The sequence below is a fragment of the Xyrauchen texanus genome, chromosome 15 (assembly GCF_025860055.1).
Source record: "Xyrauchen texanus isolate HMW12.3.18 chromosome 15, RBS_HiC_50CHRs, whole genome shotgun sequence".
Classification (NCBI taxonomy): domain Eukaryota; kingdom Metazoa; phylum Chordata; class Actinopteri; order Cypriniformes; family Catostomidae; genus Xyrauchen; species Xyrauchen texanus.
Genome location: NC_068290.1, coordinates 935,874 through 948,373, shown reverse-complemented (window position 1 = coordinate 948,373; position 12,500 = coordinate 935,874). Strand labels below are relative to the sequence as shown.

The window sequence follows — 12,500 nt, the reverse complement described above, 5'->3', positions numbered from 1 at the left end:
TAGATAATCGTGCAAACAAAATAGTAAATGCTCGTGTAATTTGCCATATTACGATTTAGTATAAAAGCTGTGAAATAATATATAATTCTGTTTTTAATAAATGTGTTTGGCAAACCACAGTGTGTGTGTGTGTGTCTGTGTGTGTGTGCGTGTGTGTGTGTGTGTGTGTGTGTATGTGTGTGTGTGTCTGTGTGTGTCTGTGTATTTGTGTGTGTGTGTGTGTCTGTGTGTGTATGTGTGTGTGTGTCTGTGTGTGTGTGTCTGTGTGTGTATGTGTGTGTGTGTCTGTGTGTGTGTGCGTGTGTGTCTGTGTGTGTGTCTGTGTGTGTGTGTGTGTGTATTTATGTGTGTGTGTATGTGTGTGTCTGTGTATTTGTGTGTGTATGTGTGTGTGTGTGTGTCTGTGTGTGTATGTGTGTGTTTGTGTATTTGTGTGTATGTGTGTGTCTGTGTGTGTATGTGTGTGTGTGTGTATTTGTGTGTGTGTGTGTATTTATGTGTGTGTGTGTCTGTGTGTGTTTGTGTATTTGTGTGTGTGTGTGTGTGTGTCTGTGTATTTGTGTGTGTATGTGTGTGTGTGTCTGTGTGTGTGTGTCTATGTATTTGTGTGTATGTGTGTGTGTGTGTCTGTGTGTGTGTGCGTGTGTGTCTGTGTGTGTGTGTCTGTGTGTGTGTATGTGTGTGTCTGTGTGTGTGTGTCTGTGTGTGTGTATGTGTGTATGTGCGTGTGTGCGTGTGTGTATGTGTCTGTGTGTGTGTGTGTGTGTGTGTGTGTGTGTGTGTGTGTGTGTGTGTGTATGTGTGTGTGTGTGTGTGTGTCTGTGTGTGTGTGTGTCTGTGTGTGTATGTGTCTGTGTGTGTGTGTGTGTGTGTATGTGTGTGTGTGTGTGTGTATGTGTCTGTGTGTGTGTGTGTGTGTGTGTCACAGTTGCCTCTTTTTTTTTACATTTTTGAAGTCTCTTCTTTTAAACCAGCTGAGCACAAACAAACACCCTGAATAACGACTCGTGTGATTTGCAAGTGAAATCACTTGAGAGTTCACGCACAGCTTGCATCTCCCAACTCAAACACAATGCCATTTGCATCAGTATATCAATTCAGATTTTCTTTGCTTGTCAGAATCTTGTGCTATCTTCATCTTTGTCTGATAAACCCGAACACAATACATGTACTGTATGTAGAGAGTGTAATAAAGTGTGCAATTGAGCACAACAGCAGAGTTGCATTTTTAAAATCCCATTATTTTAGAGAGAAATTGTTTTTTGAAACTAGTTTGAAAACAGTGATTATTGTGACAGTTCCGTTTGGTGCCACTAGGGGCGCTGCAATTACACACGTCACAATGGAGTGCTGTTACAGCACAACAGTATCATTAGCCAACATGCCGGAGGGGTCTCAATGCCCTTTATGAGGGAACTCAATGCCAGGAAGTCAACAGATGTGCTTCGGCAGGAAAACATCAATGCTGCAAGCTTTTATTGTGTGTGTGTGTGTGTGTGTGTGTGTGTGTGTGTGTGTGTGTGTGTGTGTGTCAAGTCAAGTGCTGAACCAAAACAACTAATGTATAAGCACTAATGCCCTCACATTACACTTGCCAATTCATGTTATCTTTCTGCAACCAGGCATGTATGATTTATGTCTCTGACACTGTCTAGTGTACTGGAGGAAAGAGGGTGCACCAACGAGCTGCCAGTTGTCCATTCAGAGTAAGAATATACTGCATTCCTCCATCTGTTCACTGTTTTGTCTGTGCTATATTTTATCATTGTCTTTCTGTGTGGTACTGTGGTGTGTAATATTCATTCACACAACTGTGGGTCATGCTTTAGAAGGAATGCTGAGTGTCAGAAATGTTTGGCTTCACCAGTCACACTGTCCTTGTTGCTCATTGGTGGAAGGTGCCCCAGAATGTGCCTGACTGTTTAATGAGGCCCTAACTTTAAACCTATCTCTGCATGTAAAACAGCTTTCCTTTTTGTATGATGTCACCAAGCCCTCTTATTTCTTAGCCCCTCCCCTCTGACCACCTGTCACTTTAAGTCATCCAATCAATTCCTTATGGATGAAAACAAGTCCCACCCTGCTTTCCCAACCTGTCATATCACGTTGACTATCAAGTAGTTTCATATTGACTATCTTATAAAATGTAAATATATAGTGATAATATTCCAAATGTAAACATATAAGATTATCGAGTATAGTAATGATTTTCAAGCAACCTAGCACAATGTATAAGCGTTATTATACTACATCTCCAACACATAGGCTACTGTTATCTTTTTTTCTACATTTAATTAAAGTCTTTCTAGCGGATCAGTCCACTGTCTGTCATCTTTGGAACGGTTATTTTCAGTGCACTGAAATCTCTGAAACGGTTGGTAATATCTGACATTATTAGTATCATAAATTGTGATTCTTTACCCCAGATAAGGCTAAAAGATGCAATTCTCCCGGCTTGTATACCTAATGCGCATGCGCGTTCTCGAGTTGATTGACAGGTGATATCTGTATCTAAAAGGTGATTGGCTCTTTTACCTTTAAGGCGGGACTTCCTTTCAAAATCCGTTGACAGTTGGGCATTTAAATTTCTCTCGTTCATACATTTTAATAGAAGTGGCTCGTCTTTGCTAAACAAACTCTGATTTGATTAAATACTGGACTACACTAAAGTCACTAAGTCAGTCATTGTTGTATAACCTCCCTGCAACGTTTATTAAAAAATAAATAAGAAAAATAAGTATAAAAAATAAGTTCAGTATAACTTATTTTAACTTATTTTAAAGTTGTCATACAAAAACCTCCCTGCAACGTTCTGGGATGGTAATTAGTTTATGGTTATACAAATAAAACCTACAAATAACCATTAGAGGACGTTCTGTATGAGTTACTTTAAGGTTGTCACTCAAACCTCCCTGCAACGTTCTGGGAACATTAGTTTGCGGTTTTAAAAAACCGAACTACCTTAAGAGAACGTTAGGAATTGGTTTCCTAAAAAAATAACCAAACGGGAACATTACGCTAACGTTAAGGAAATATTTTGAGAGTTAAAAGGGGTAATATATATATATATTAGTAAAGTATATTAATATAATATATATATATATATATATATATATATATATATATATATATATATATATATATATATATATATATTATATTAATATATTTATTTAGTATATTATATATAATATATATAATATATTGTATTTAGTTATAGTAGATGTTGTCATGTAGGCCATACACTTTACTGTTTTTTATTTTATTATCCGCAGCGTCTCGCTTGAACTTTACCTGATGACGGTTGACGGCGACATCATGGGCTGTCTCAAACCCCAGTGAGCTGCCTACGTAGACAGCGTGTTTGACCCTACTATGCGCGTGCTGCATTTGTGTTCGATCGCGCCGCTCTGCGGTCTAGATAGGCGGCTCACTAGACTTTGAGACCACGCCAGACTTGTTGGATTTCGTAGCGAAAGCGCTCCGTCCGCGACGGCTGAGTGAAAGTTGGAAATCCCTCTCGCTTCAGATTACCGGGAAATCCCGCATCACTTTCACAGCACGGACTTTATTCGTCGCTTTTGTCAGTTTATATCGTCTTTACTTCAAATTCCGGAAGTTTGTGACCAGGTATGATCGGTAGGTATCAACAGTGCTCTTTGTAAGGGTTGTTTCTCTTAGTTTTTATTGGACAACAACACTATTGTACGTTTACATCAGGCGAATGTACAATAATAAGGAAATTAAACATGGAAACTAGGGTTTAATTGAGGGGTTTTCAAAATGTTTGATGCCAAGGACCCACAAATATCCAAATAATATTAAAATAATGAAGTATAAAGACCAATTTGAGAAAACTGTAAAGCAGGGGCGCAGCTAGGAGGTGTCCAGGGGTGTCTGTGGCCCCCCTATAAGAAGTCTGGCCACCCACCTCAAAGCCGCACCTCTCCGTCTCAGGCGTCCTGTATCCTCTCCTATTCGTTTTTGTACACATGCACCTCTGACAATGAAAACTGGCGAGGGACCACACTTGGGGTAAAAAGATATTTAAGAAATATTCGGTACAACCAGGATTTCGTGGCCCAAAATGGCTGAATTTGCTCCGGCTTTTATAAAAAATTCAAATTGTTTTGTGTTTTGCAGTCAAAATTCTCAAATCATCATTATATACCTCAGTATGCAGTTATATACCTCAAATGCAATTATATGTACATATTTTAGTGCGCAATATGAAGTTAGCAAAAAACAAATAAACAAAAGGTGTTGGAAGACCCTTAATTATTTTTGTATTAAAATGTTCCGCGAAAGTTTAGTAGGATTTTGATAGTTAATGCGCAATGTGGAGGAGACGAGACGGAGACGCTTACACTGTTACTATGGAGATGATACAATAGCTGCTGTACATTTAGATATGTTGCGACTCTCTCATTATCATGCGCTAATTTACAGACGCTGATGGTTTTCTTAAAGAGACAGTACAGATTTTCAACAAATCTATGTAAATACCATCCATCCATCCATCATCAACCGCTTATCCTGTGTACAGGGTCGCGGGTATGTAAATACCAGCAATAAAAATTATGAAATTAAACAATAATATAATATATGCAATACAATATCATATTAATTGATTAAAAACTTTGATTTGTTCATTTTTTTAAACAAATTCATAAAAATTTTCTTTGCGTTTTTAAGAAAAATGGATCTTAAACATCTTATTTTGTTTTATTTTTTTACTATTTTAACCTAGCCATGAAAATAACCGTAGAAAGACGCTGTTTACAGCAATGGTGGCTTTCTTAAAGAGACAGTACCGGTTTTTAGCGCGTAGAAAGACACTGTTTACAGCAATAGTGGCTTTCTTAAAGAGACAGTACCGGTTTTTAGCGCATAGAAAGACACTGTTTACAGTAATGGTGGCTTTCTTAAAGAGACAGTACTGGTTATTAGCGCGTAGAAAGACGCTGTTTACAGCAATGGTGGCTTTCTTAAAGAGACAGTACCGGTTTTTAGCGCGTAGAAAGACGCTGTTTACATCAATGGTGGCTTTCTTAAAGAGACAGTACCGGTTTTTAGCACGTAGAAAGATACTGTTTACATCAATGGTGGCTTTCTTAAAGAGACAGTACCGGTTTTTAGCGTGTAGAAAGACGCTGTTTACAGCAATGGTGGATTTCTTAACTCTTTCCCCGCCAAACACGGAATTTTCCGTGTTTTATGAAAAAACGCTTCCCCGCCAAACACGGAATTTTCCGGGTTTCCGTGTTTTAGGTGTTATACGGTAAGGAAGACCCCTCTGCATGTTTTGAAAGAGTACGCAACTCTTTGATCAAAGAAACAGACTGCGATCGTCTCAAACATGAAGAAGTGGAGTATTGAGAAGCTCAAAATATCAGACATAAAAATGCCTTTTTCTCAGCTTTTTGTCTGAAATGTTGTTTTTGACAAAACCTACCTCTGTTCAAGTCGCAATAAAAAAAGAACAAATGAAGATAAAATAAAATCGTTTTTTTTTTGCCTAAAAGCAGAGACTCAGATCTTTATTGTGATATATAGCATCTTCATATATTCATGGAAGAAAATATTCTGCGGGCCATTAAAGTTAAGCGAAAATCATCAAAAACCCTGGCGGTGGCTGGCAACTTTTTTTTAAAAAACGCTGGCGGGGAAAGAGTTAAAGAGATAGTACCAGTTTTTAGCACGTAGAAAGACGCTGTTTACAGCAATGGTGGCTTTCTTAAAGAGACAGTACCGGTTTTTAGCGCGTAGAAAGACGCTGTTTACAGCAATGGTGGCTTTCTTAAAGAGACAGTACCGTTTTTTAGCGCGTGCTCAACAAATCAATGTTATACCAGTAAATAGTACAAAAATAATACATGAAATATAATATATTATTTATTGATTGAATACATGGATTTTTCTATAAAAAAAGTCAGAATGTGACCAAAATAATGAAAAACGAATAAAATATAATTAGTCAAATTAGTATTTTCTTAATGCACCTTGTTAGAAGGTCCTCTGTGATTCACTGCATTAGCTGGGAGAGAGTTTATTTAATATGTAAACAAAAGGGACAATAGAATTGACATCATATAGAATTGAATCGAAATTGAATTGGGACATTTCTATACCCGCAGTCCTACTGAAAATGATAAATAAGTATTTTTGCCTAAAAATGTGATTGTTTTAGTGATTCTCATTATCTACATACATTTGCAAAATATCACATAAAATGACCTTAAAATCAAACGGACAATATCTAATGGACATTTAGCCCCGTTGTACACTATTGTTGACGGTATATTTTTTTAAATGCAAAAACTGAAGAGAAACATTTAGATTAAAATGAAATAACAATGATGTCAAATTCAGTAAATAAAGTGTTTGTATTTCATTTACGAGCACTTTGAAAATCCCCAGTTTTAATAGTAACCGGTATATCATCTTAATAATCTTCCATTATTCCAACATTTTGCTATTTTTTTAATTATAATCCATTAGCGGTGTACACAGTTATCTGTTTACAAATGTTTAGTAAATTTAGAGTAAATATGGTGTAAACTAAATGGCATTTTGTGTACATCTTATTTGTAAATAGATATGTCTTTACTGTATATTTTGGCCTCTCTGCTCCGTCCGCTCTCCTATCTGTATGAGAGACCCCTACATAAACATTCCGGTCATGTGACCTGCGGGCGTCCTACGAGGGTTTTGCACTCAAGAATGTTGCACCTGTAATTATACAGAGGCGTGTTGAAAGTTTTGATTGCATATAGTGGAAGGTGTCAGTGTGTGAACGCTCTCTTGAGTCGTGTTTGTAAGGTGTGACACTTCACCTGAAAGTCTGCTCTTTACAGGTAAGCGGATTTATTATATTGCATTCTCAACGCAATAACAATAAACTCATTTAATAATATAATTTGCTGTGCGGAATGTCGATTACAAGATACAATCTTTGCAAGAGCTCTGCTATAATACCATGTTTATATACATACTCTACATGCCATGGTAGTGCCAAGATGATCTGCTGAAGTTGAAATGCCTTGGCACAGTGTAAATGCCATTTAAGTGCCCATTTGGACATAGTACGATGGTAATATCATAGTGTATGAGATAGGATGACATAGAACCCCAGAGGAGGGTGCTAAATACTATCTAAACTGGTTTAACAGGGAGATTTGTTGGTGTTTTATAAAGGACAATGAAATTGAGTCATGACATGCAGAGTGGGTTTGTGGCAGGATGTGGAAGCTACTGTATTTCGTTGACATGCTAATTCTTCTGCTAGTTGCCAAACACTCTGATTTGCTGTTACGTTGAGAATACGTGGAAGGAATGCGCTGGAACGCATGTTAGCATGGGTTATTGGGTTGGTAAAAGGGTCTGCGGTGGCGAGTTATTACAGAGTCAAGGAGAAAATAATTAACTAGGCATTATAAATAAAGACTCATGTCAGGATGTTTCATGCTGTCTAATCTCTAAAGCCATAATAGACCAGTGCAGACAGACAGCACACTGGAGGTTAAGTCATGCACTAAATAGGGAGCAAGGGAGCATCCTATAGCTCTCTATAACTGTTCTGAGACCAGTGCAGACAGACAGCACACTGGAGGTTAAGTCATGCACTAAATAGGGAGCAAGGGAGCATCCTATAGCTCTCTATAACTGTTCTGAGACCAGTGCAGACAGACAGCACACTGGAGGTTAAGTCATGCACTAAATAGGGAGCAAGGGAGCATCCTATAGCTCTCCTATAACTGTTCTGAGACCAGTGCAGACAGACAGCACACTGGAGGTTAAGTCATACACTAAATAGGGAGCAAAGGAGCATCCTATAGCTCACCTATAACTGTTCTGAGACCAGTGCAGACAGACAGCACACTGGAGGTTAAGTCATGCACTAAATAGGGAGCATCCTATAGCTCTCCTATAACTGTTCTGAGACCAGTGCAGACAGACAGCACACTGGAGGTTAAGTCATGCACTAAATAGGGAGCATCCTATAGCTCTCCTATAACTGTTCTGAGACCAGTGCAGACAGACAGCACACTGGAGGTTAAGTCATGCACTAAATAGGGAGCAAGGGAGCATCCTATAGCTCTCCTATAACTGTTCTGAGACCAGTGCAGACAGACAGCACACTGGAGGTTAAGTCATGCACTGAATAGGGAGCATCCTATAGCTCTCCTATAACTGTTCTGAGACCAGTGCAGACAGTCAGCACACTGGAGGTTAAGTCATGCACTAAATAGGGAGCAAGGGAGCATCCTATAGCTCTCCTATAACTGTTCTGAGACCAGTGCAGACAGACAGCACACTGGAGGTTAAGTCATGCACTAAATAGGGAGCAAGGGATCATCCTATAGCTTTCCTATAACTGTTCTGAGACCAGTGCAGACAGACAGCACACTGGAGGTTAAGTCATGCACTAAATAGGGAGCAAGGGAGCATCCTATAGCTCTGAGACCAGTGCAGACAGACAGCACACTGGAGGTTAAGTCATGCACTAAATAGGGAGCAAGGGAGCATCCTATAGCTCTGAGACCAGTGCAGACAGACAGCACACTGGAGGTTAAGTCATGCACTAAATAGGGAGCAAGGGAGCATCCTATAGCTCTGAGACCAGTGCAGACAGACAGCACACTGGAGGTTAAGTCATGCACTAAATAGGGAGCAAGGGAGCATGTTTGGATCACTCAACATGTTTGACACACATGGGACGATGATCATCAGTTCATAGATTCAACATTTATAATGGATCATTTTATTTGAACATGATTGACAGTGATTGGACGATGCTGGACGTTACTGTAAATCTGAATAAATTATGCTAATTTATGATGTAACGTCTGTAACATGAATAATCACTTCTGGAAACGTGATAAAAAATTTGATTAAAAAAATCTGACTTTCGTTTAGTGTTATTTAAAATTTCACAACCTACTGTAGTCCGGCGGTCCACATATAAGGACATACATTTTTAGGACAACTGTGTTCATGTGCATATTTGACAACCTTTGTATGTGGTTTATGTAAATACGATCACAAAACAGGGACTAAAAAAGGTTCAAGGAACCATTTTTTTTGCAGAACTTAGTAACCGAAAATGGGAACAAAGTCGCTTTCGATTATTACTTGTATAATTTTGAATTCGTTGAGCGGGAAAAACAAAAAATTATTTGTGAAATGTGGTTTAGAAAGTAACTTAAAATTAATTTAAGTAAAAAGTGAGTACATTTTTGATGAAGTAATAAAGTATACTTAGTAATCAGATTACAAAATCGAAAAGTAATTTGTAGTGGATTACTCTTTTTTTCAGTAAGTTACGTAACACTGAACTGCACAAATAACCATTTATAATCGTGGATTTATTATACAACTTTAGCGGTTCCTCCTTAAAAGTATAAGGACACTAAAGCAGAGCGCTAGGTTTTGGAACAGACCCATATTGGGCTGTCGTTTCTCACACGGGAAATCAACATATTGCTTCCGAATGTTCATGTATCCTGAAATTCTGCCCCATCTTTCTTTGCATCGATACAGATGTGTTCACCATTTGTTTAGGATGACATCATTTACAAAAAACTAAAACACAACACGCTTTTGGCGCCACTCTGTGGACATTTCGCGCACATTCGTTAACACTTACATTTACATTTATGCATTTGGCAGACGCTTTTATCCAAAGTGACTTATAGGGACAATCCCTCCGAGCAACCTGGAGTTAAGTGCCTTACTCAAGGACACAATGGTGGTGACTGTGGGGATCAAACCAGCAACCTTCTGAGTACTAATGTATTATACAGAGCACTTATTACAGGGACAATCCCCCCGGAGCAACCTGGAGTTAAGTGCCTTACTCAAGGACACAATGGTGGTGACTGTGGGGATCAAACCAGCAACCTTCTGAGTACCAATGTATTATACAGAGCACTTATTACAGGGACAATCCCCCCAGAGCAACCTGGAGTTAAGTGTCTTACTCAAGGACACAATGGTGGTGACTGTGGGGATCAAACCAGCAACCTTCTGAGTACCAATGTATTATACAGTGCACTTATTACAGGGACAATCCCCCCGGAGCAACCTGGAGTTAAGTGTCTTACTCAAGGACACAATGGTGGTGACTGTGGGGATCAAACCAGCAACCTTCTGAGTACCAATGTATTATACAGTGCACTTATTACAGGGACAATCCCCCCAGAGCAACCTGGAGTTAAGTGCCTTACTCAAGGACACAATGGTGGTGACTGTGGGGATCAAACCAGCAACCTTCTGAGTACCAATGTATTATACAGAGCACTTATTACAGGGACAATCCCCCCGGAGCAACCTGGAGTTAAGTGCCTTACTCAAGGACACAATGGTGGTGACTGTGGGGATCAAACCAGCAACCTTCTGAGTACTAATGTATTATACAGAGCACTTATTACAGGGACAATCCCCCCAGAGCAACCTGGAGTTAAGTGCCTTACTCAAGGACACAATGGTGGTGACTGTGGGGATCAAACCAGCAACCTTCTGAGTACCAATGTATTATACAGTGCACTTATTACAGGGACAATCCCCCCGGAGCAACCTGGAGTTAAGTGTCTTACTCAAGGACACAATGGTGGTGACTGTGGGGATCAAACCAGCAACCTTCTGAGTACCAATGTATTATACAGTGCACTTATTACAGGGACAATCCCCCCGGAGCAACCTGGAGTTAAGTGTCTTACTCAAGGACACAATGGTGGTGACTGTGGGGATCAAACCAGCGACCTCCTGATTACCAGATTACCAGTTATGTGCTTAGACCACTACACCACCACCACTCCTAACACTTCTAGCTTCGGCCACTAGGAGCCAGCAAAATGTTCGACCAGTGTGATTAGTCTGTTAATCCGTGATTAAACAACACTTATTAAACTAGAGAGTTGCTTTGAGCATAATACTGTCATCATTACGGCATCAAACATCAATCGTGACTGAGACGTACTAGATTAAAGACACAAGGCCTCATTTTGATCAAGACTACTTACATTAAATATACATCATATGTTTATATAATACACACTATATTCATTTGTAAACAAGGTTTGGAGATATTCAGTGTGTGTGGAAATATGAAACCGGCCTGACATTTAAGAAGCCACTTCCTCCTCCAGATGTCTCTTTGTGTCAGTCTGTGTTTTGAACTCATCGTATCAGGAGTTTTATAATTATCCATGTTGCTCCTAGTTTCCTAATAAGGTTTGGGTAGGGGGACGGACGGGACGGGAGAGGCTGGGAAACGGTTTGGGCGTGCAGCGAGTCTGTTCCCACACTCAGTATTGTTGGATATGTGTGTGTCGTGGCGTTAAGAGCGAACAAGAGCGACTCGGGTGGAGAGGACTTGTGAAGTTCACAGAGTGGCGAATACAAAGGCTTCAATGTATACAACATTTACAGTTCATTTACACTGAATCGTGGCCTTGTTGTTTGTTGTTCCACCTGTACAAGCTACAGAGAAACTCGCTGCCACCTCAGTGGCATTGATTGGGTCTCTTTCATTTTGACTTTCATCTTCGTTCCCTTTTCTGTGGTCGAATATGTGAACAAAGACGCTTTCCAGACTTCAGGTGCGATCGATACTCTCCACAACAATGCCAGAAATGTACTTTTTTATGAAGTAGACATTGATTGATGGGGTTTGTTAGCAGTTCATACAGTTTATTTTAATGTTTAAAGGAATTGTTCAACAAGAAATGAGAATTCTGTCATCGTTATGCACCCTCATGTCGTTCTGAACACATTCTTCCTTTATCCTTTTCTTTAAATGAAGCACAAATGTGTGTTCCAGTGAGACACTTCCAATGGAAGTCAATGGGGTTTAATCTGTACACATTAAAATACTGTTTCAAGAGTATAGACACACGACATAAACAATATGTGTGTGTGTGGTATGTGTGTGTGAGTGTGTGTGTGTGGTATGTGTGTGTGAGTGTGAGTGTGTGGTATGTGTGTGAGTGTGTGTGTGTATGTGTGTGTGTGTGTGTGTGTGAGTGGTGTGTGTGGTGTGTTGGTATGTGTGTGTGTGGTATGTGAGTGTGTGTGTGTGGTATGTGAGTGTGTGTGTGTGGTATGTGTGTGTGTGTATGTGGTATGTGTGTGTACGTGTGTGTGTGTGGTATGTGTGTGTGTGTGCGGTATGTGTGTGTTGTGTGTGTGTGTGTGTGAGTGGTATGTGTGTGAGTGTGTGTGTGTGTGGTATGTGTGTGTGTGTGTGTGTGGTATGTGTGTGTGTGTGTGCTCTCCATACGTGCAGAACCTGATGCAGGTGTCAGTTTGTGATATTCTTCCGGTAAATCTGGATCTACAGACTCCACGTTGATATTTCACACTTACCGCTTATTAACCCTTTCTGTGTAAAGTTGCATCCAATTTTACAACTTCGTTGTCATAGTGACCAGGGATGGATTAATGACCGGGCCAATGGGGCCAGTGTCCAGGGGCCCTTGACTACCAGGGAGAGGGGT

General features: G+C 39.8%; 2 protein-coding genes and 1 long non-coding RNA gene across 4 annotated transcripts in view; 2 read left to right on the top strand and 1 right to left on the bottom strand.

Moving 5' to 3' along the window:
- The window catches only part of LOC127655759 (persulfide dioxygenase ETHE1, mitochondrial-like), a 10,438-nt gene extending 10,353 nt beyond the window's left edge, over window positions 1–85 (top strand). The window contains exon 7 of the mRNA XM_052143732.1: window positions 1–85. This exon is cut by the window's left edge and continues 260 nt beyond it. The gene's annotated coding sequence lies outside the window, so the exon portion shown is untranslated.
- Window positions 86–3,467: 3,382 nt separating this feature from the next.
- LOC127655772 (pleckstrin homology-like domain family B member 3) overlaps window positions 3,468–12,500 on the top strand; it is a 33,383-nt gene continuing 24,350 nt past the window's right edge. The window contains exon 1 of the mRNA XM_052143749.1: window positions 3,468–3,639. Coding sequence (XP_051999709.1) covers window positions 3,633–3,639 — 7 coding nt within the window. The 5' untranslated portion in view covers window positions 3,468–3,632. The remainder of the gene's footprint in view (window positions 3,640–12,500) is intronic.
- Window positions 9,718–11,463, bottom strand: LOC127655778 (uncharacterized). Of its 2 annotated transcripts, none has more exons than XR_007972084.1 (3): window positions 10,519–11,463; window positions 10,211–10,395; window positions 9,718–10,087 (listed from the first exon to the last, which is right to left on the bottom strand). It is a non-coding gene; the product is annotated as an uncharacterized LOC127655778 (long non-coding RNA). The 2 variants fall into 2 exon arrangements; XR_007972085.1 differs by having other exon boundaries at window positions 9,718–10,149; window positions 10,273–10,395.